This window comes from Rhagoletis pomonella, unplaced genomic scaffold (assembly GCF_013731165.1).
Source record: "Rhagoletis pomonella isolate Grant_MI unplaced genomic scaffold, Rhpom_1.0 Rhpom_scaffold_00002, whole genome shotgun sequence".
NCBI classification, from domain to species: Eukaryota; Metazoa; Arthropoda; class Insecta; order Diptera; family Tephritidae; genus Rhagoletis; species Rhagoletis pomonella.
This window is the reverse complement of record NW_023458556.1, coordinates 1,034,361-1,059,498: the sequence shown is the minus strand read 5'-3', so window position 1 is coordinate 1,059,498 and position 25,138 is coordinate 1,034,361. Positions and strand designations below refer to the sequence as shown.

At 37.6% G+C, this 25,138-nt stretch overlaps 1 protein-coding gene across 1 annotated transcript; it reads left to right on the top strand.

Annotated features, from left to right (window-relative positions):
• Nucleotides 1-3,650: 3,650 nt before the first annotated feature.
• Nucleotides 3,651-19,001, top strand: LOC118732374 (glutathione S-transferase theta-1). Its single transcript, XM_036461511.1, has 4 exons — nucleotides 3,651-3,916; nucleotides 11,512-11,798; nucleotides 12,439-12,574; nucleotides 18,647-19,001. The coding sequence occupies exons 1-4, from the start codon at nucleotides 3,802-3,804 to the stop codon at nucleotides 18,811-18,813; spliced, it is 705 nt and encodes a 234-aa protein (XP_036317404.1). The 5' UTR covers nucleotides 3,651-3,801; the 3' UTR covers nucleotides 18,814-19,001.
• Nucleotides 19,002-25,138: the final 6,137 nt, after the last annotated feature.

Genomic DNA, 25,138 nt, shown 5'->3' with positions numbered 1-25,138 from the left:
TTGTGGATTGGGCAGAGCACGTTTAAATTCCAGTCGTCGGGCATGCGTTCATCTGACCACATTCTCCGTTACTTACTGTCTTGCCAAATAAACGCGGCGTAATTTTTTGCAAGCTTTTATTTAACTTGCTCTGTATGTATGTGTGTAAGCCGAAAGCCGCCTACGCAGAAAGAATTTCCGCCCCCCTTTTCCAGCAACTCAGAAAGGAAAATTTTACTTAGTAAGGTTTGTAATCATTAAGTGCGGCCGAAGGCCACTTACGCAATAAGAAGTTCTGCGCATAAATACTTCCGCCATAAACTCTTGGATCTAGATTATAGAATTCAAAAATTAATATGAAGAAAATCCTTCTTCTGAACACGCGGATTTTGTTTTTATCTTACTAATTTTATCTTTAAGGGGAGAAGGAAATAAAACTTTTCAGAAAAAGTTTACGAAAAAATGATTCGTAACCAGAGTTTTTATGGTTAATTATTTTTAGTTCATTGTCTAGTTTATATGAGTACTTATGCGAATACATATAAGTGTTATAAGTGCCATAGCAATGAATTCGAAATCTATGCAATCATCTTGGTTTTAAACGTTCTTTCAGCACTTACATTTATAAAATTCGACAAAAAAAATGTACAAAAAAAGAAGAAAACTAAAATTCTTCGCTTCAACGAGTCATGTATGGCGAAAGCGCTCTTAACTCAATAACAAATCATTTTTTCCATGTTTAAGAAGCAACACCAAACCAGCAATTACTGTTAGATATAATTGAAAGTTTCCACAAAGAAATTGTTAATAAAGCTATTAACTCATAACTGTTAGAACGTGTCACTATTGGATTCGATAAATTAAACGGTTTCAACGGCTTAATCGGCAGATATTATTGAAAACACTATACAGTTTTGAGTTCGTTGGACATTTCTGAATAAGAATAGCTTTATTCCGGTTAATTTATCACAGTTTAAAAATATGAATTTTTCGCGTAAAGCATGGCTTCCCCGACCACTGTGCGGCAGTAAGAGTTGAGTTGCCAGCCGCTGTGGTGTAGTGGTTAGCAGTGCGCGCTACCACTCCGCAGGACCTAGGTTCAAGCCTTGGTTAGAGCAACATCGCAAAAAATATAAAAAAAAGGTTTTTTCTTAACAGCAGTCGTCCCTCGGCAGGCAATGACAAACCTCCGAGTGTATTTCTGCCATGCACAACAGCTTCTCATAAAAATCATTCACAAATACAAAATTGTAGCTCCCTCCATTTGTGCAACAACATCAAGACGTACGCCACAATTCGGAGGAGAAGCTGGGCCAAACACCAACATATGTGTAAGCGCCAATCTATTATTATTATTAGTAAGAGTTGATGCTTGCACCTTATCAACTCCTCGCCGCCGTACTTGAATAGCTCAGCTGGCAGGCCATCAGCTCAAGCAGCTTTGTTGTTTTCCAACCGCGTAATTGCTACTCGTACTTCAAAATAGTCCAACGGTGGAACATCGATTCCGTGATCATCAAATGAGAGCTCGGGTTCGTCTTCTCCACAACTTTCAGTGCTGCTCTCATTCCAAAGGGTGGGAAAGTTTTTCCTCCATGGTTATTCTTACTGGAGTTGTTATTAGGGCAAATACGTCTCGCTTCCCTTTTCAGTTCCCTATATGAGTCCCACATGGCTCGTGTTGCGCCCGATCGCATGACTCTCCTCATCGTACCAGTTGTTCTTTCGGGTTCGCTGAAATCCGACTACTTCTAATAAGCGGGAGATGTGGTTCCACTGCTCGTATCTGTCGGGTTTTTAAGAATGCTCTCTGAGAGTCGAGTGGCGGATACATTGACCGTTTGCTGTGATTGCAACTTTTCGACGTTGAGCCTTCCTTGCCTACAACAGGATAGTGGTACGAGTAAATTTTTGGCCCTCGGAGTGTTCGTACGTCCAAAAACACAGAAGCGTGCCTTCCGTATATGACAACATGCATCGGTTTGGTTTCTCGTTTTTCGATATGGAGGCTGCCATGTAGCTTGATGGATCTTTTTATACTTGAACCTAGCAATACACACTTCCATGTTTCGGGCCCCGGCGAAGTCGACCAGCCTCAGTCCGTTGCCGGACGTTTCGTAGTGGAAGCTGAATTTTCCGACAGTGGTTCCAAATATGCCTTCCATGCCAATGTAATTGAAACCGCCAAGCACGATTTTCGAACAGAGACGAGGGCTATGTTCGCATGAGCTCTCCAAGCGCTGAGAAAAAGATCCGTCGGCGCAAATGAGCGAGATGTTGAAGAACCTCGCCTTGATGCGGATTGTGGACACCAACCACCTCCTCACATGCCAGCTCAATCCCACTCAACTAACACCCCTCTCCCTCTTATCAGACGCCGACGAAACAGCCCGTACAACGTAACTGCATACCCAGAAGAACGACCATAACCCATGGTATGGTAAAAATGTAAGAATTTTAATTACATGCAGTTTTTTCGTTTTTGGTTGACAATTTCTCGGATTTGTCCCATATCCACTCGTTTGTTAATGTTCTGATTCTTAAGTCAGCATTCACGGTTCCCCCCTAAAAGACATCGGTGAGCGCTCCTGGCATCGGGCAACACACCACACATACAAACCTTCATTGGGGGCAGGTGTGTTTATGTTTTTAACTTGTTTTTAGGTTTTATGTATGTACTAAGAGTTATCGGGCAAGGTGCATATGTACATGTACGTACATATATAAGACAACACTACGGATCATAACACTTATATGTATGAAGCCAGCAAAAGTTGTGCGCGCACAGTAATAAAGAGATAAGGCAGAATACAAAACAAATACGTAAATGAAAATATTCGAACGACCGGCCTTTGCTGGTTCCACGGTATGCTTCGCTAATCGGGTCTGCCGTCGCCCCGCTGGCAGTGTTGCCATCTTTTGATTTTCAAAAAGCACCAAAAACTTGGAAAAAAGGCGTTTTACCACACTAAAAGCACCAAATTTTTTTGAATCAAGGTATGCTTTTTTCATAACATAATACCGAAGTACTGTACATTGAAACTGGTATATCTCGAGAAAGAAAAATCGAATGGCATCAAACGAAAATGATGCCCTAATTAGAAATGAGCAAATAATTTGATGTTTTCATTATATAACCTCAAATATCGCTAAAAACCGTGTTTTTGGCACTTTGGGGTTAGGATATCTCAAAATTCTAGTGCTAGAGCAATTGTGAGGTCAAATTTGGATTCAGCACCAAGAAACGATGTATTTTACTCAGGTGGTAAAAAAACAAAATCTATACAAATAATTATAAAAGAAAAAAAGAAATACTTATCTTACTTGCGTACTAGCATTTTCAACGCGAATAGAATTTAACAAGGTGGGTTTGCAACCTCAGCTTTTTATCAATCATGGTTATATTTTAATCCAGTTTAGTTTGTAGATTCTTATAAATTCAGTGCTGCCACAGCTTTAAAGATTTCAAATTATTTCAGGTTTAAACTATCTCGAAGTAATTTTAGTTCAGAAAAAAAGCACTAGACACTAAATATTTTTTTTTTTGCGTTTTAATTTTCAAAAAGCACTAAATCTAGTGCTTAAAGCACCAAGTTGGCAACTATGCCCACTGGTGCGCAAGCGAAGCCCGTTAAACAGCCGAACAACGCATTTTAAATAATTGTCAATAGCAAGTTGTGCTCAGTTTACTATAAGCAACGGTCGGATACGGTGTTTGTAAAATACATACCACAAATAAACTGTAATAAACAAATTTTATAATCAGAACCTTGCAGTCTCATATACATACATGCATATTCACATAGTATAAAAGTGTTTAAAATGCAACCGGTCAAATTTTATTTCGATTTTCTCAACCAGTCAAGCCGAGCATTGTATATTTTAATGGAAGCATCAAAAATACCATTTGAGGCGATACCTATATCAACACTTAAAGGCAAGATACACTACTTACATACACACATATGTTTATTATTTATTATTAATCTATGCATTTACGTTGGTAAAGCTTATGTGTTATTTTTTTTTTAACGCTCCTGACATTCGTAAGTATAGAATTGGGCACAAAATCTGCGACTCAAATAAAACAGAAGCAATTAAATTAAAGTCATGGGTTCGATAGTATTTATGGTATGTATGTATATCGTCGGTGATACTGCAAAACGGTCTATGTCTATTAGTACCCTTTACAATTAGATGGTCTCTTACTTGCATTGGAATGCATCTACAAATCCTTACACCTCAATAAATGAATGACAAAACTGTCTACCTTTGTCTGATGAAGATGAACTATTGCCAGAAGCGATCGGATACAGATAACAGATCAATTAAGCACCGGAGGTAATAAGTGACATAGAACGTTTTGCAGCATCACCGATGATATGTACATATATGTATATACCCAGCAAGCATTTAGGTTTGATCTCAATTATCTAACGTTTCTAAGTTGAGTTGTGAACCATAATAGGAGCCTAACAGTGCCGCCTAAGTGGGTAAAAATCGAAAAATTGTTGTCTGCAATGTGAACGTGTTTGGTATTTTTGTAATGGTAATTTATCCACTAAAAATAATTAAATATAAATTTCCCTATAAAATAAATTATATGCCGCCAGGAAGCCACTTATGTCGACAAATTTTATACTAAGAATATTAATAAGAGCATAGCCATGCGTAAGCTTTTCACGAAAACAAATGTCAAAAATACATTCTTTGAAATAAAATGTTGGTTTGACGTTTTTTACTTCCGTATAGCTAGTAGAGAGCTACAGGATAAAAGGTTTTGGAATAAAATTAAACACAGGGTGTCCCTGTGGTATTCGAGAAAAACATTTTTTTAATCAAAATTTCAGAAATTGCTAAATTTAATTGGAATGAATAAAAAGTATATCTAAAAATATGTTATTTTTTATTATTTCATTAAATAGTGCGGCTTTTTAGCTTTACAAAGAAGAAATAAAAACCTGCTAATTTTTGCACATTTTGAAGTAATGCGTTTTTTGCTAATTAACAAAAAAAACTTTTTTTTTGTTTTTTGTCAGTGCCATCAGATTTGCACGATTCGATCTATTTTCAAAAATAAAGCGTAAGATTAAAAAGCTTGGCAATTAACGCAGACATGTTTTTACTCTTCACTTATTTCTTGCTTAGTATATCCAATTTTTTCCTTTGTCTGATACCCATATTGGTACATATACATATTTCAGTTACCCTATACCTACGGCATAGTTGCCAACTTGGTGCTTTAAGCACTACATTTAGTGCTTTTTGAAAATTAAAACGCCAAAAAAAATTATTTAGTGCCTAGCATGATAAAAACATAGCAAGGTAGAACCGTTCTCTCAATTTGTCGGCCATGATTTTTTTTTGAAGTTTGCCACCATTTTAAAATCATATAAAAGTGAAAATGAAAAATTGAAATTGTTCGAAATTGTTGTTGCTTGAGATTGAAAATGAAAATGTGTGTGTGAGTTTGTGAGTAAATTTAAAAATTAAATTGTTTGGAAACGTCAAGAATTTTAAAAGTGACTCTCAGCGGTTATAGTTACCTTACTATATTTTTATCATGGTGCCTAGTGCCTTTTTTAGTGCTTTTTTTCTGAACTAAAATTACTTTGAGATAGGTAAAACCTGAAATAATTTGAAATATTTAAAGCTGTGGCAGCACTGAATTTACAAGAATCTACAAATTTAAATGGACTAAAATTCAACCATGATTGATAAAAAGCTGAAGTTACAAACCCACCTTTTTAAATTCTTTTCGCTTTGAAAATGCTAGTAAGCAAGTAAGTTAAGTATTTCTTTTTTTCTTTTCTAATTATTTGTAAAAACTTTGTTGTTTTTTTACCATCTGAGTAAAACACATCGTTTCTTGGTGCCGAAGCCAAATCTGGCCTCACAATCACTAACATACGCACCTCTTTTTAAAAAGTTAGTAAAAACGAGTGCAATAATAAAATCATCTTTTTTTATATAACTTCACATTTTATGTATGTATGTATGTATGTACATACTTCTATTAATTTTATATACAAAGAATAAATTGTATTCAGTGCATTTCACAGTCTTATTTAACTATAGTTTAAAATAGATAAGTTTACGGTCCTTAATATGCTTAATTTGTTAAATGGCCCTTGATGGTGTATGTTCTTGTGGTGTGATTGTACCAGCTGCAAGAACTATTTGAAAATTTTATGATTGTATCAGCATGCTGGTGTCTTGAGTGGTGAAATTAGCTCAATTTTCTAAGTAAAAAATATTGTGGCTGAAATTTCTTGCACAAAAATTGGAAATTTCGGCTTTAATCATTTCGATCTTTCCTCGACCTCATTTGTAACGAAATAAATATTGTACCAGCATGCTGGTAAGTTATATGCTTCCAGCCTGATGGCACAATCACTTGATGGAGCCACCAAGCCCTTTATACAAAATGGATTTTGGTTGGATAAAATATTAGCTTTTTTCCAGAGTTCACTGTTTTTCTTATTACTTATTGAAAATGTTTGCGTATATACTTTTATATGTATATGTAAGTAAAAAAATTTTAGCTACCAATTATAGCCACAACGACTTTTTTAGCTCTTTTTTGGCCCTTTTTTTTAAGGAATTTGGCTACCACTAAAAATAATTCGCGGCAACACTGGTCAGTATTACCACAGGCGTACTGCGATGAATATGATGTCGGTGGAGATATAAATAATTTTTTCGCAACTTTTCAGACCCTTCCTCCCGTAAACTGTTTTTCCCTTTCTCTAGCCCGCGCTCGCACTTTCGCTGCTGCGCGGGCAAAAAAGTGCCCATCTCTGCAGTAAGGCGTCTGGTTAATTTCGGGATTTTTAATCAGAAATGAAATTTGGTAGGTGGGTGTATTTTTATAATATATTAATTATTTGTCGGAACCGGAAGAATCGGACCACTATAACATATAGCTCCCATACAACTGATTGTTCAGATAAGAGATTTTTATGCAGCTAGGAACATGAAATTTTGCAATACTTCCGCCCATTACCAACAGAATACTTACAGTGAAAATTACAAAGATCGGCTCACTATAACACATATCTCCCATACAACTGATTGTTCAGATATGCGATTTTTTGTTGTAACTCCTCCATTTATGCAGCTGGGAATATGAAATTTCGTAATATTTCCACCCATTATCAAAAGATTACTTACAGTGAAAACGGCGAAGATCGGGTCGCTATAACATATATCTCTCATACAACTGATTGTTCAGATATGAGATTTTTTGTTATAACTTCTGCATTTATACAGCTAGAAACATGAAATTTCGCATTATTTCCACTCATTATCAACAGAAAGTTTATAGTAAAATGAACAAAGATCGGGTCAGTATAACCTATTTATTGCCTTCATACAACCGATTGTTTAGATATGGGGTGTTACTTTATTTGGACAGCTAAACCCGATAAATTTCGTAAGCTATTTTATAAATGATAATACAAAGTCTACTGAGAAAATCGTCAAAATCTATGCTGAATAAGCTTTATATCCTATACCAATGATGGTTCATATACCAGTTTTTGTGATATGTCTCCTTTATGTAAAAAGCTAAACGCATTAAATTGTGTTACCGGTTTACATACCGAACACACAGCAGTGAAAATCGCTTAGATTGGTGCTATATAAGGTATATCTTCCATACCTCTGATTGAATTTTTTCAAATGCAGTAATCTGTTAAAGTAAAATTTTCAGATGTTCATGAAAGGTAGAAGCCTTTGGTATAGCCGAAGACAACGCTGCTCTTACTTGTTTATTTAAACATTTTGTGCCAACATTTTTACCATCAATCCGCGTTTACGATTTATATTGGCACATTCCTCGGCTATGATTATAGTTTGGTAGTCGTTTGTCGCCATAAATATTTAACCTAGCGAAAGTGTAATGTCCACGAAGAAGTTCCCTGGCGGCAACAATGGTCCGGATTTATAGTAAATCTCCTCTAGAAACTTTATCTTATAGTTGGGGGCAATTTTAAAATGGGTGCGTATCGTTGTTCAACAGAAGTCCAATATACATAGACTTATTTCAGATGGAATGCCTTAAAAGCCAGTTTCACGAAAGACATTTATAAAAAAAAAATATTAATTATTAAATAAAAAAAAAGAACTATAGCTAATACTGGTACAGAAAAGGGTTTTTATCATTGCCATCATTGCAAATTGCAAATCCCGAAAATGCCGGGATTATTGGCCAAGAATCCCGGGATTTTCGGCACCTAAAAAGGGCGGGATCCCGGGATTAACATTCCTAGTACATACATACATATATACTTTTTTATAATTACCTTTATTTGATCTTTCTTCCTCTTTCCTTTTATCAGTATCCTCGTATTGATAACAAAATCGATAGTAACATCGATAAAAATATCGCCATCAAAACCGATAAAATTATTGATAACAATATTGATAACGAAATCGCTAAAGATATCGATAACAAAATCGATACTCCTCTTCTTCTTATTTGGCACTACAACCGGTTTGGGTGGAGACCACAAAGCTTCTCCGACTGCTTCTCTTCTGTGCAAATTTGCGCCAGTTGGTTATCCCGAGCGCAGACAGGTCCTTCTGCACTTGGTCCTTCCGTTGCGTTCGTGGGCGCCCTTGCTTTCGTTGTCCACCCATGGGAGCGAAGTCGAAGGATCTTTTCACCGGAGAGTCGTCATCCACGCGTACAACATGTCCAGGCCAGCGCAATCGCTGTATTTTTATGTGCTTAACTATGTCCATGTCATTAAAAAGCTCATACAGTTCGTCATTTCATCTTCACCGATACCCGTCGTCCACTAAAATAGGGCCGTAGGTTTTGCCTAGAATAGATCTCTCGAAAGCCCCCAAAGCCTTCTCATCTTTGTTCAGCATCGTCTAAGTTTCTGCGCCATATAACGGACGGGCATGATGAGAGATTTGTAGAGCGTGATTTCGGTTCGCCGAGAGAGGGCTCGCCTTTCCAATTGCCTACTGAGCCCAAAGTGGCACCTGCTGGCAAGACCTCCTGGCTAACGTGGTGTTTATGCTGGATCCTAGGTAGATAAAGTCCTTCACTACTTCAAAGTTATATCTGCCAACAGTGACGTGTGTCCCGAAACGCGTGGACTCTGTATATGTTGCTAGGAGGTACTTTGGGTTGCCCTCGCTCACCGCTATTTAGCTTCTTTTTTTTAAACTGGAAAATGCTGCGGTTACGTCCCTTTTGTTTCAGACCAACGATAACGATATCATCTACATACGCCAGCAGTATCGTTCTATGTATGGTGCCGCTGCGATTCAGATTGGCAGCTCTTATTACGCTATCCAGCTTCAGATTGAGTCGCCTTGTCTTATACCTCGTTTGGTCTCAAACCGCGCGGAGTGGTCCTTCCCAATTTGAACGGAGCTGAAGGTTGTGCTCAACGTCACTCCACATAGCCGTGTTAGTTTTGCGGGCAGCTCCTCTTCGTGTTATCAAAAGCAGCTTTAAAATCGACAAAAAGATGGTGTGTGTCGATTCGCTTATGTAGTGTCTTCTCCAGGATTTGACGTGCTGTGAAAATCTGGTCAATGGTGGACATACCAGGTCTGAAGCCACACTGATAAGGTCCAGTCATCTGGGTCGTGAGAACTAGCATTTACTCAACTTCAGAAACAGTCCTTTTTACGTACAAAGAAAAACGCCCTTTTTGTTGAGAACGCTATGATCCTATCTTGAGGTACTGTTGAGAAACAACGTTGGAGATTTGAGAAATACCTTAGTTCTCAACTTAACCTCAAGTTGAGCTCAAACCTAAATGTTTGATGGGCTATGTCTATATCAACCAAGGATGGAATTTAAAAATTTCAAATTGTGCCTAATGGACCGCAAAAATAGTGCGGAAAAGGAGATGAAAGTACCATTAAGTTAACATCGCTTCCTTTTAAGGTTTTTTAAGAACAATCAATTTTCAGAAATATTAAGTACACGGAAATAATATAATAATTATTAACTGATTGAATTACACTGTTCGGTAGTCCGCTGGGGAATTGATGAAGCCAAGTTTTTCTAAAAGTCTGGATTGTATATAGAAAAGTAATTTCTCAGGTTGGCGATTTTAAGCTTTTTTTTTAATTTGAGGTTGGTGGTCGCAGAGCAGCATTTAAAATAATTAAAAGTGATTAAATGTGCAAATGTTAATAACAACAAAAGGAATCTGGAACTGCCGTTTCATTTTACCAAAAGGCGTTTATTTTTACAAAAAACGCCGCGGTTGCAGGGTGCACTTAGGTGCAAATAAACATTGTTTAGAAACGTGGTTGAGAAACTTCGTGTTCCTTCCATACTTTTTACATCAAAGAGCACCCGAATGGCATAAATACCCCATGGAATAAACACGAGTAGAGAAAAATTATATAATGGTAAAAATGGCACATACATACATATATGAAAGAATGCACACAGGCGACGCTTCTGTCACAACTTATCGATGCAAATTTTTTTTATACATACCGCGACAAAATGATGAAAGCCTTGTAAATCAAAATTTCTAACTTTGTACAAAAATTGCAAAATAAATCAACGCAAATTCTTAGCCTCTTGAAACTTACACTTTATAGAATTGAATGATCTATAAAACTGCATACTAATAGCCCGAACACAATGAAAACGACGAGCTACAAACCACAGCTGTCAAATTATTTTAACACGTACTCTTATGTAGATAATTATTTTGGCGACGACCGGGCTACGCGACGGCTGTGGTTGTGGCCAGATTAGATCTATTTCTATTTTTCTGGCGACAGATAAGGTTCTTCCTCTTCTTTTATGTCAAACTCATACAAATTCATGATGTCGCTGCCGCGTTCAAAGAAATTATGTCGCCATCGACAAAGCGCTTAGATAATAAAGATGACAAATTGGAAGCTGTGGTCGGTAGCTCGTCGTTTTCAATGTGTTCAGAACTTAAGAACTTTTCTAAAAATTATGAATAAAAAGTTTGTTGAGAAATTTTTTTGACTTTTTTTTACAAAGTTTGAAATGTGGATTTATATGGTGTTTAAGTATTGTATAATTGGAAAGCCATAAATAAAAATTAATGAACATTATACAAGCAAAAGAAAAATTTTCAAAACTGGTAAATAAGTTAATAGTAAAAACAAATATTGTTAAAGCAAGCTTTTTAAATATGAACGGAATGGGACCATAAATACCGGTTTAAAAAATATATCGACTCGTGCGCCACCTATCGGCAAAATGTTTAGAGGAGTTATTCCTTTTCACGTAGTTAATGTACGTCCTAAATATGAACCAAATCGGCACCTATCGGATCAAATTTATACTAATTTTGTGCATATAAAAATTTAGGTAGGAAAAAAAAAAAGTTTTCGTATAAATGCAGTATTTTTGAAAAAGCTGCAATATCACTTTTGGAATCCAAATAAAAAGTATAATATAGCAAAAAAAGTTTTGATACGAGCATTATTTATAAATAACATATTCATACATATGTATGGTATACAAAGATGATAAACTAATGTACATCCTACTATTATTTCTCACAGGTGAGCATTTAACTGGCGAATATCGTGATAAAGTGAGTCATTTCAAGCGCTTGCCGGTCATTCAAGATGACAGTTTCTTATTGGCCGAAAGTGTCGCTATTTTTCGACACCTAAACCGAGAGAAAATTGTGCCGGAACACTGGTATCCACGCCGCAACTTTGGACGCAGTCGAGTTGATGAGTTCCTTGAATGGCAGCAGCGAAATATGGGATTGGCATGCAGCAATTACTTCAAACAAAAATGGCTTTTGCCTATTCTGGGCAAGACATCTACTGAAGAAACGAATGTAGGTATACATACATACATGTATATTCATCATTTCGAAAGGCTTTAAGTAATTCTTCTTCAAGGAAACTTTTTGGTATTAGTTCGCTTTGGAACGATTTCACAGTATGAATTAACTCCCATTTGGCAGTAAGCTTTCAAATCTAATTACGAGCATTGGTGCATAACTTCACTGAGAAGCAGACCTTAAATAAGAGTCAACTACCCAAAATAGTTGAAGACGATATCTCAAAAAACACGAAAACTATTATTTTTATTTGGAAGATACTTAAAATTTTCATATGAAACCAGTCGGTAAACTAATTCGGATTTTTTAGGTGAAAGGACTTTCGAGATCCATGCTTAACTCATTTTCTTCTCCTGAATGGTGAGAGTTTTAAGACTTTCGGCTTCGGAATCCCTGTGAAACCTTATACGAATGCGCTCTGGCACGACGAATGTCTTCTAATGCAGCATTCAAAAAAGAAGTGTTTTTGAGAAAGGTCTGTTTCCAAGCATTTAATTAGAAGCAATCACAGAGTTGCCTACTGGAAAAAAATCCAAAAAGTCACTTAGGGCATTTTGTAATAATGACAACGATATGCAGATTTTTTTTACGGTGTTTTCTACTCTATTAATTAATTTATTTATTTTTATCATAGGCCAGTCTTCTAACAGAACGTTTAAATCAATCTTTTAAAGATTTTGAAAACTTATTTTTGAACAAGAACAAATTCGTTATTGGCGACAACCTTTCTTACGCTGACTTGATGGCAATTTGCGAGATTGATCAACCAAGTAAGTTATCTTAAGAATTTACCACTGCATTTTATGAAGGAAAATAAATTATCATCACATTATCAGGCAGGTTCTGCAATTCACTTGCGAGTGAATTTCAATAAAACTCGCTTTCGACTTCAAATTAGGTAGGCGTTGATATTTCCTCGGAAGTGAATTGCAGAACCTGCCTGTATTGGTCTGAAACTATTGACTATCGTACCACCATCGATAGTTTTTTGATAGTTTTTGTTTTTCTTAAATTATTGTTTTATTGCCTATTGTCAATTTGCATGTGCATTTGACACAACCTGGAAAAGCCATTTATAAAGGATAGTTCGGCAGCGTACATTTATCAGCATAAATTTCCGCAATTCTGAAGTCTTTTGCGTTGGGCTTAACAGAACAGTTTACCGTGCTAATGCTCCGATAAATAGAACTCTGTCTGAGCCTAACTTCTTCTAAATTTGTTTGGATCTAGATCTATCTAATACTAAATCTTTACTATGTACAATTAAAATTTAAAAATAACTTTTTTTTTTTAACTAAGTAATACTAAATTTGATGTTAGTACTTAAGTCTCAAGTGCCTGTTGTATAAAAGTATAAACAGACGGCAGCGTTGATCCGGATTAAGTCCGAGTTAGTCCGGATCAACGCTGCTGTCTGTTTAAGCATTAAATTAGGCATAAAAAAATAAAAAAATATATAATCGAAATAAGTGTAATCGAATGATTATTCGCCTTTTTTCCAAAACAAGTCGAGGATTTTATTTTGCATTCATATTTTTCATACAGTAAAAATTGGGGATGTCAGTGGCAAAAGTACATCGATGTATTTCTGTAATTCGATGCATCGAAATGTACATCGATACTTTTCAATACATCGAACGGAGATCCATCGGTTTGCATAGGATTTTTCAGATATTATTTCACAACAAAATATGTTATCAGAACAAGTAATTTTAAGCAAAAAACAAAACCGACCTCAATTCTCATATAAAAATTTAATATTATCGTTAATTTCTTCACGATCCAATTATCAGACAAAATTGGTATGGAACCACCCCTGAGGTACCACCTTTCCGATAAAAAGAAAATAATTATCGAAATCGGTTAACGTGGTCCAAAGTTATGCGGTAACATACATAGAAAAACAAAAAAAAAATATTCCGACGAACTGATATTACATTTACATTGGACCAAAATGCGTGATTTGAAATCAGTCATTTGAAGGTGTTTACACTGCTTGATCCGCATTTGCTTTGACTTCTCATCAAATGAAAAGGGAAGACAAAAACAAAATGTATGTAAACAAACACTACATTTATTATATTGTTAACGCTTTTTGGACACAAAAAGGCAATTATTCTTTGATTAAACTAAAAATGTGTAAAGCTCTTGTATAAATTAACAATTTTTACACACAAATTTCAAAGATTTATTTATTTCGTTGTGTTTGTTTTGTGTTTGAAAAATTCCAAATGTCAAAGACAAACCAAAGCTTTTGTGGAACTTTTGTTTCTGAGTGCGTTCAATAAAATAGTACGGCAATTGGAACGCATTTGTTTCGTGATTTTGTGTAAATGCGTCGAAATGCGTCATTCTGGAAATGTGAATTTGTATGGAGAAATGCGTGATTTGGCCTCGCATTTGAGGTTTCTCGCCCAAATGACGCATTTGGGGTCAATGTAAATGTAATATTATAACCTCCTCCTTTTTGTGAAGTCGGTTAAAAATTGTAACAAAATTCAAATTAATTACTGTAATTGAGCTAATTATGTTTCTAAAGGAATTTTTTGGAGCCGATTCAATTTTTTTGGTCAATGCATCGATGTTTTCGTACATCCTTAAAGAAAATGCTTATCATGACCAAAAATTACAAAAAAACTATTAGCATTATGGGCAGCTTTTATTTAAAAAGAGAAGAGAAGCAAAATGTTTTTAGATCAAAGTAAAATAAATAAAAATCAGTGAAAAATTTACGTTGGTTTTATTTTAAAACTTTATTTTTCTGACGTGCCTACTACCACCCGGGAGGTCCATGGTTTCATTACTGTTCATCCCCAAACAAGCTGCGATATAATTTTTAAACTATTTTGGGGTTTCCCTAAAACAGGAAAAAAACCTTGAAAACTTCGAAAACCCCAAAACTTTTATTGAGAGGTCAAGATTTGTTTTAAAAATTAGAAAAAAAACGGTTTGTTCAATATTCGAAAAATCAAGATTTCAAAAAAAAAACGCCTACAGAAATGTATCTAAAAAATGGTGGAAACCCCCTATTTATTGTTTATGTAAATAATAGGTTCTTTCCCTCATGATAAAAACATGGCAAGGTAGAACCGTTCTCTCATTTTGTCGGCCATGATTTTTTTTTGAAGTTTGCCAGCATTTTAAAATCATATAAAATTGAAAATAAAAATTTGAAATTGTTCGAAATTGTTGTTGCTTGAGATTGAAAATGAAAATGTGTGTGTGAGTTTGTGAGTAAATTTAAAAATTAAAATGTTTGGAAACGTCAAGAATTTTAAAAGTAACTCTCAGCGGTTCTACCTTACTATATTTTTATCATGCTTTCCCTAACAATCCGGACCGGATCCGGTAATTAGAGAATAAGCGAAAAGTTTGCTCTCAAAAAAGGAACAAAGTCCAGAAGTACGGAAACGCAAAAAACCACATTTCGTGCCCAGAATTTGAGAAACAGCTGATTCACGTTTTTTTTTGTTTTTGTCACTTAATTGCAAACACTTAAATATTGAATTTTGGTTTCACAAACTTGACTTTAAGTATATAAAGATTGAAAATACATTACCAGGCCATTCCCTATTCCTCAAAAGCACCAAGTAAATGCAGGCAACATGTAAACACAAAACAGCTGATCTGCACTTTGACACTTTCTCCATTTTTACCCGGGGAAAACCTCCGGACTGTTTCGGGCAGGAAGAAGAAGACACTTACGATGCAATACGTATTACCCATTTTGTTGAGTACGGGAATGATTTCTGGGCTGTTTTGGGCACCCGCGGGATCTCGCGTTGCGTACGGGAAAGAACTTAATATTTTGACGAATGAAGGCTGGTCAAAGTTAGCACTTTTGAATGAAATATTGGAATCAATTGCGTTTCTTTCTTGGCAATTTACGAACAAGGCGATCAAGGCGTATTCTTACAAGGTGGTATCGGTGGAGCAAAAACAAAAATGACAACAACAAATTATACGCACAATGAAAGCAAGAATTACCACTCATGTACAAAAACACATAATTATGACATTCAGAACCATCGCGGCGATAATCTCAGCTCTTCTGGCAACACCAGCTTGTATGAATTCGCCTTGATCCATATTTAAGTTAATAACTATAGAGGAATAAACAAAAATATATAAAATAAAGTAAAAAGTAATTACTTTTAGATCTATACATAAGTAGATGTTTCTTATGTACCATATTTAAAGAGTCAGAAACCTGTTTGACTTATTTTAATTTTTGTAAAATTTTAAAATCGGATTCACACGTAGAATATTCTATATTATTATAAACAAGTAAGAAAGTCTAAGTTCGGGCGGCCCCGAACATTAAATACCCGGCGCAAATATTAAATATATGATTTTCATCTTTCCGAAAGCTACCGCTACATGGTAAGCCGGGGTGTATCTATTTTGAGTAAATTCGCGTCCTCAAATTTCGAAATATTGAAGCTTCAAGCACTTCTGAAATTTACCGTTATATGAAAAGCGGTCGTAATTTTAGTCCGATTTCAATAATTTTCAACATTTTGCTTTTATGTGGCAAGCACACTAACCATACCGAGTTTGGTATAAATTGGTATAACGGTTACTGAGATACATATACGTGATCATAAGTGGGCGGTGCCACGCCCATTTTCCAAAATTTTGTCATAGACGTATTTCTTGGTAAAGAATTGTTGCAAGCATAAATTAGCTTTAATATTTACTGATTTATCGAAGATTTTGTATTTCTCTAAATTACCGTTATATGGGATGTGGGCGTGGTTATTGTCCGATTTTAAAAATTTTCGGCCATTTGGTACCAATAACTGTGCCAAGTTTGGAAGAAATTGGTGCAGCGGTTACCAATGTAACCATAAGTGGGCGTGGCTACGCCAATTTTCTAAAAATTTAAAATATTCTTATTTTTTGTCTGAAAATTATTGTAAATATCAATTTTGAGTGAATTATCTTTAGTAGTTACTAAAATATCGTAGTTTCCGTATTTCTGGAAATTACCGTTACATGGGAAGTGGGGGTGTTTACGGTCCGATTTCGCCCATTTTCAAATCCAACCTACCTTGTATAAATGGAAACATATCAAATTTCGTTGAGATATCTCAATTTTTGCTCGAGTTATCGTGTACACGGACGGACGGGCAGACGGACGGTCGTGACGGGTAGTAACGGCGGCCTGGGGCGACGATAATTCCGGCGGTAGCAGCGGGCCCTGGTGGTGGTGATAGCGGCCCTGGTTGGCGATAGTTAGTGTTCGCAGTCCTCGGTTATGATGGCGGGCGGCCCACGGCCTTGGCCGGCAGTAGTAGTAGCGCCCCCGGTGGTAAGAGCAGCGGTATGGGCCCTAGCGGTGGTGATGATTATTGTGCCCTGGATAACAGTGAGTACGAATCGCGGTTCCTTGTGTTGCTGGCGGGCGGTCCTCGGCAGAGGCCTTGGGGCGGCAGTCGTAGTAGCGGCTCCTGTGATAAAAGCAGCGGTACGGGCCCTAGCGGGGGGATGATTACTGCGGCGGCCCTGGATGACAGCGAGTACAAATAGCAGTCCCCGGTAAAGCTTGCGGGCGCTCCTCGGAAGCGATCTCGGCCTTAGGGCGGCAGCGGTGCTGGCGGTCCAGATTGCTGACCTACGGACAACTGAAGATTAGTATGGTCCCCCCAGGGCATCGAAAGGTTGCCCAGTCCCCCCGTATGTATTCGTGACCGCTAGGCGCTGCAGGGGGGTATGTAGTGAACTACATACATATTTACCGTTTGGAAGGGAGAACTCAATGAAGAGAAGAAGCAAAAGGTTGTTTAAAATTTTTTGTTTCGCTGCAAAGGTTACTCTTGTTAACTTTTCAATAGGAAAATTAAGAAATTCAGTCTTTTTTAAGATTTTTAACTGAAATTAGTAGGTATAGTTTGTTTGTAAACATTTTTTCAAAAATTGCCACTGTATAAATGGTTTTGATGTTGTCACACAAAGGGGACCTACAGTTTTACGCCGACTCCGAACGGCGATTGTATTTTTATGAGAAGCTGTTTTTCACAAAAATTTTTCCAGCAAGAATTTTCTACTTCTCTCCAAGAGAAGAGTCACTTTGCGCTCTGAATTATTGAGTGATGGATAATTTTTTGGTCGTGCAAATTATTCGCTCGACGAACAGAACTTATGTAAGTTGCTGTGTATTCGGCCATGAAAAAAAGCTTCTCATAAAAATACAATCGCCGGTCGGAGTCGGCGTAAAACTGTACGTCCTTCCCCTTTGTGTGACAACAGCAAGGCGCACGCGACAAATCGGAGTATAAGCTCGGCCAAACACTAACATTGTGTAAGCGCCAATCTATCATTATTTTTAAGTTATATTTTTTTCCTTTCATAAGAATACTAAACAAAAGCTACATTCAAACTTTTTTAATAAAGCTACTAAGTAAGTAAGTTCGTTAAGAGTTAAGATATTTTTTTTACAAAAATATGGGAAATCACAGGCCAATCCACAAAAAACTCATATTTTTTTTTTTAAATTACTTGTTGAGCCATAATAAATTGTTTGTCAAGAAATTCGCGAAATTTCCCATAGTGCACTGAAGACACAATTGTGACGAGGTGCAGCAAAAGAAGTGTACGATATTTATATTTTAGTTTTTGCTTCTACTTCTTGTGATGAATGTACTTACCTAAAGGTGAAAAGGTGCCAAGTCCATTTTTTTCACAATTTAGTTGTTGATGCAGAATGGTAGGTAATACGAAACGACATCGATTTTTCGTCCCTCCTGAACAATTTCAAAAAATGGACTTGGCATATTTTCACCCTAAGGTGACGGACGATATGTATGTACATATGTAATCAAATTTTCTTTAAATTCCAGAATTCATTGGGTTTAATCCCTTTAACCATCATCCGAAGCTGGGCCAATGGTATGAGAAAGTGAGAGATGAGTTGGGACCATACTACAAACACGTGGCAGATGAGTTTGATAATAAATTGAAAACAGCTGAAAAAAAGATACCTGAGGTCATGTATCTACAACAGTAGAACGATAACAATTTGAATGGATCTTGCCCGGTTGCACCAATCAATTTTAAATTTATCAGTATGTTAAAATTTAAAATGGCACAATTTTGTTCGGAAAATTTGTAATTTTTAATTTTAGTCTGATAAATTTTAAAATTCATTGGGGAAACTGAAGGTCATAATTCAAAACGGCAAAGATTTGTGTTAAATTTAATGAGGGTCATGAAGAGTTTTTTTGTTGTTTTTTTATTAAATATAGAATAATAAGTACATATCAACGTAAGTAAGTATAAATGTAATTTTACAGATTCTGACATCTTTGTATGTAAACGTTTTTATACACATTTTTACATGAACAAACCATTAAAGTGAATATAAAATGGTGAATTTATTTGATTTTTTATTTGACCAAATATGTACGGAAGTAACGCATACATGCACAGTTTCGGTTAAAACTGAAATAATCAGGCAGGTTCTGCAATTCACTTCCGAATGAATTTCTATGAAATGCGCTTTGAATTCAAATTGGCAGAGGTTGAAATTCACCCCATGTCGTTGCAAAGCTCATACAGCTCATCGTTCCATCGTCTGCGGTACTCGCCATCGCCAACGCGGAAAGGCCCGTAAATCTTCCACAAAATCTTTCTCTCAAACACTCCAAGAGCCGCCTCATTAGATGTTGTCATTGTCCATGCTTCTGCGCCATATACCAGCACGGCCATGATGATGACTTATAGAGTGTTGTTTTTCGTACGTCGAGAGAGGACTTTACTCCTGAATTGCCTACTCAGTCCAAAGTAGCACTTGCTGGCAAGAGTGATTCTGCGTTGGATTTCAATGCTGACATTATTATCGGTGTTATCGGCTCCCAAGCAGCGTTGCCAGGTTGACGTTTTTAACGTCATTTGGACGTTCTTTGTATCCTGTTGACGTTTGGACGTTTTATGTGTAAAAAATTACGTTTTTTAACTTCCCAGTAATTTTTCTCTGTTACTAGATCTTGCAAGTAGAACTGATTTTAAATTATCTTCTTAATAAATCTTTCCAAGCTTTGTGTTTTGCAGCAGCTGCTTCAAAAGATATTTATTCTGCGTACGCGCATTTTTTTTGGATTCTTGGACTAAGGATCCCGTGTTCAAAGGCTGGTCGTGTAAACATTTGAGGTTACGAGGCTTATTGTAATGTTTGCAATTGCACATTAAAAGCCAAAGCAGGAAGAGCTGATCTCTTGCAACACGCACGCTCGCAAAAGCATCAAAAAAGCTGTAGCAGCATAAAAAGTCAGAAAAAAAGTAGGCAACTTTTTTGAGACTGAAAATGTTATGAACGCAAAAGCGGCTGAAATATTGCTATGCTCCTTCTTAGCAGAACGTAATATAGCATTTTCGACAACCGACCCCCTTACCAAATGTCTACAAGAAAAAAAATTATTAAAATTCAACGCGGTTATTTAGGCCCTTTAAACTTGCACACTATTGCCAAAAATTCTAAAAAATCTAAACAAAAAGTGGAAATTCTAGCTGAAGTTTTGCAGATTTTTTATAATTTTTGCACGAAGTTTGAAATGTGGATTTATATTTTGTTCGTTATATAATGAGCTCGGCTTTTATGGAAAAATAATAAACATTAAATAAACAAAAGAGAAACAGCCAAAATCGATCAAAATGGTGATGACTTAATCAGCTGATCACAAGTGTATGAATAAAATGATTTTTATATTAACGATCTCAAACCAGTTTATAGTGAATTTTAAATGTACCTTTGTATACAATAAAAGTTTAATAAGACCATTTTTTTGTGCATTCATTTGAATAAGACGTTTTTGGGTCGGAAATGACGTTTTTCAGACCAAGAGGACGTTTTCTCATGCCGAAGACCTGGCAACACTGTTCCCAAGTAAACGAAATTCTCTACTTTCTCGAAATTGTAACTGTCAACAGTGACCTGGGTGCCAAGGCGCGAATGTGCTGACTGTTTGTTTGATGACAGGAGATACTTCGTCTTGTCCTCGTTTACCACCAGACCCATTCGCTTTGCTTCCTTATCCAACTTGGAAAAGGCAGAACAGACTTCGCGGTTTTTGTTACCGATGATGTCGATGTCATCGGCATAAGCCAGCAATTGCACGCTCTTGTAGTAAATGTTTCCTGAGAGCGTCAGTCCTGCAGCTCTTATTATCTTCTCCAACATCAGAGTAAAGAAGTCACATGAAAGGAAGTCGCCCTGTCTGAAACCCCGTTTGGTGGCGAACGGCTCGGAGAGGTCTTTCCCAATTCTGGTGGTATAGCTCAACGTCATTTTAGTCGTATGAGTTTTGAGGGGATGCCAAATTCAGACATAGCGGCGTATAGGCAACTCCTTTTAGTGCTGTCAAAAGCGGCTTTAAAGTCGACAAATAGGTGCTGAGTGTCGATCATTTTATCGCGGGTGTTTTCCAAGATTTGGCGTTTTATGAATACCTGGTCTATGGTGGATTTTCCAGGTCTAAAGCCACACAGAAAAGACCCACTCAGTTCATTGACGGTGGGCTTCAGTCTTTCACACAATACGCTCGATAAGACGTTGCAACCTATGCTTAGAAGGCTGATCCCGCGGTAGTTGGCGCGAATGGTAGGGTCACCTTTCTTGTGGAATGGGCAGAGCACACTTAAATTCCAGTCGTCGGGCATGCGTTCATCTGACCATATTCTGACAAGAGTTGTTGCATGCACCTTATCAACTCCTCGCCGCCGTACTTGAATAGCTCAGCTGGCAGGCTGTGAGCTCCAGCAGCTTTGTTGTTTTCCAGCCTTGTTATTGCTATACGTACCTCGTCATAGTCAGGTGGTGGAGCGTCGACTCCATCATCATCGACTGCGGGCTCGGGTTCTTCTTCTGTACAACTTTCCGTGCTGCTACCATTTAGTAAGGCGGAAAAGTGTTCCCTCCATAATTTAAGTATGCTCTGAACATCGATTACTAGGTCGCCATTATTGTTCTTACAGGAGGTCTTGAAACCTCCCGTAAGTGGCTTAACTCTCTGGCAAAATTTTCGGGCATTCTTCCTGTCGGCCAGCATATCTAGCTCTTCGCACTCACGTATTTCGGCCTCCCTCTTCTTATTGCGGCAAATACGTCTCGCTCCCTCTTCAGATCCCTATAGCGGTCCCACATAGCGCGCGCTGCGCCCGATCGCAGCGTGGCCCTGTAGGCGGAATCTTTTTTCTCTGCAGCTTCCTGACACTCCTCATCGTACCAGTTGTTCTTTCGGGCTCGCTGAAATCCGACTACTTCTTCGGCGGCGGTACTTAATGAGCGGGAAATGTAGTTCCACTGCTCGCATATGTCGGTTTGTTGAAGAGTGCTCTATGAAAGCAGGTGTGAGAGTCGAGTAGTGAAAGCGCTGGCTGTCTGTTGTGATTGCACAGAGGCGGGTGCGTATCTTGGCTGCAACAAGATAGTGGTCCGAGTCGATGTTTGGGCCTCGGAGTGTGCGTAGGTCTAAAACACTGGAAGCGTGCATTCCGTCTATCACAACATGATCGATTTGGTTTCTCGTTTTTCGATCCGGAGACAGCCACGTAGCTTAATTGGTCTTTTTATGCTGGAACCTAGTACTGCATACTACCATGTTTCGGACCCTGGCGAAGTCGATCAGCCTCAATCCGTTGTCGGACGTTTCGTCGTGGAGGCTGAATTTTCCGACGGTGGTTCCAAAGATCGCTTCCTTACCCACTCTGGCATTGAAGTCGCCAAGCACGATTTTGATATCATGCTACAAGCGCTCATAGAAGAAATCCTTGGATGCCTCATCCTTCTCTTCCGTCGGGGCATGGGCGCAGATGAGCGAGACGTTGAAGAATATCGCTTTGATGCGGATTGTGGCTAGACGCTCGTCCACCGGGGTGAACGACAGTACTCGGCGACGGAGTCTCTCTCGCACCACTCCGAATTTGCGCTCCGTTACATGGCAGCATGGCCCCAGACATTGCTTACCATGCCCCGACCAACGCATTTCTTGGATGGCGGTGATGTCAGCTTTTGTCCTTACGAGGACATCAACCAGCCGGGCAAAGGCACCTTCCCCATTAAGGGTCCGGACATTCCAGGTGCATGTCCTAACATCGTAGTCCTTTAAACGTTTGCCGTGGTCGTCATCATAAGGGGGGTCTCATCCGAGGCTTTGCTTTGTTTCTTCACTCGAAGTGGTTTTTACGTGGCGGGTCCCAAGCCCAGCGCACAACCCATTGCTGGGACGGGGTGGTTTCGCAACCAAATACACGTTTATATAGCGAGCCGCTTGCTCCAAGCAGACACCCGCTTGTAGCCGCACCTACTGGTGAACAGACGCTGCAGACTTCAGTGAACCCTTAAACCGAATAAGTCGGAGTGGCCCCACCGTAGCTCCCTCTCTGCCGTGACCCAAGGCTCCCCTCGGATTGGTTACCGCATCTCGCACATGGGTTGCTCACGTTGCTATTTCCTGCTATTCATAATTCATAATTCTATGCTATAATTCATTAAAGAGTTATTCGCAAAAAACACTTGCAGTTTTCGCACTGTTTTGATGAATTTGACGCAAATAAATGGAGTAAATGAGCTCAACTGAACACATATTCATTACTTTTTATATATTTGTGATGTTTTGAGTGTACACTTTCGCGAAATTCTGTATTTAATAGCAATATTCCGATGGTGAAAATCCGCACAACAATCTTGCGTAGTTAATATAAATAACATGGAGGAAAACCAGTATTGCCACTCTATCAAAAATAAAATGGAACTAAATTGCTGCTGTCACTCTATTAAAAAAGTTTTTATGCGTCCAACTCCTTATTGCGTAGGCGGCCTTCGGTCGCGCTTAGCGATTATAACCCCCACAACGTAGAATTCTCCTTTTTGTGTTGCCAAAGAAAAGGGGCAGAACACCTTTTGCAGAGAACAGCTTTCTGCGTAGGCGGCCTTCGGCCGCGCTTGGGATTATAACCCTCATAACATAGAATTCTCCTTTCTGCGTGCGAAGAAAAGGAACAGAAATCCCCTTTTCACAAAAGTATATTTCTTGTGCATTATTTGGGTGTTTTTAAAGTTGAAATATAAATTGTATTAATGGAGTGGCAGCACTAGTTTTCCTCCATCTTATTTATATTTAGTCTGTTCCAATAGCAGTCCGGTTTACAGGATTTAGTCAGAACTTACAGGAAGTCGTTCCTATTGACATAAAACCTGTAAGTGGGAACACATTTGAGAGAGTAACTGAGCAACTGTTCCTAGTCAGAAGTTACAGGATTTAGTCCGGAGTTTCTTTTCCTGTAAGTTCATGAAAAGTGTCAAACGATCAGCTGATTTGCATGTGCAAGCAAAAACTAACAGCGGTGAAAGCAAAGTACCTTATATTTGTAAAAAAAATGGAAGTAAACAACGAAATGTTTGAATATGTATAGATTTTAATAATTATTTAGTCATATTTCAGCTAAATCAGTGTTATACAAATGACATGTAAACAAACCGACTGACGTTTTTACAGGAAATAGTGCTTTTTGCGTTCCTATGCACTTCTGCATCTGTTCTCCTTTTACTCTCATTTGAGAGAAAAAAATTGTAGTTTGACAGTTCCACAGGTTTTAGTCCGAAGTTCAAAGGAACAGACTAATTAACTACACACAAGAATGATAGAATACAAGATTGCGCCAATGAGAGAGGATTTTTGAGCGTAATTTTTGCGTGACGTCATATTGGTGCAATTGCGAGAGAAATGCCAAAACGCATATAAAAATATGTAAACAATGCAGAAAAATGTGTTAATTTTAATATTGCATGGCCCAATTTTGCAGGAATCAATAAATATGCAAAGATTGGTTAATTAGGAACACGTAGCAATAATTTTAGACATGTAGCCCTTTAGGTAAGTACGATTTTTAACACATGAAAAAATGGATGTATTAACAGTGTTAAAAATTTCATGTAGACCAAAAGGAAGGTGTGCAGCAAAGTGAATTTTAGGACTCGCCATTGTAAAAAGCCATGCAGAGTGCATATTTATATTTGTGGACGGTAGCCAACCACCATAAATTGCACAGCTGTTGACTCCACAGCTTTTATTTGATGACTTTTGTACCATTTGCGAGAGGATGCATGAGTGTGGCTTCTTTGGAAAAAATATTCTATGTAAGTAAAACATAATTTAAGCTGAACTTTTAAATGTATAATAATTTGGGCACTGTTTTGTATTAGGTGCGTAACAGCGCGGTAAGATGCCGCTTAAATTAGCGCCTGGCGACCTTAACCACTGGTGCATTACCTCATACCAGCAAAATAATCAGGTACTAACAAAAATAGGTAGGTAGTCAAGTTCATGTATCTATTT

Coding starts and splice junctions, on each gene's coding strand:
- LOC118732374 (XM_036461511.1), top strand. CDS start 3,802: ATGCAACCGGTCAAATTTTATTTCGATTTTCTCAACCAGTCAAGCCGA. Junction 3,917..11,511: donor ACCTATATCAACACTTAAAG/GCAAGATACACT, acceptor TATTTCTCACAG/GTGAGCATTTAACTGGCGAA. Junction 11,799..12,438: donor CATCTACTGAAGAAACGAAT/GTAGGTATACAT, acceptor TTTTTATCATAG/GCCAGTCTTCTAACAGAACG.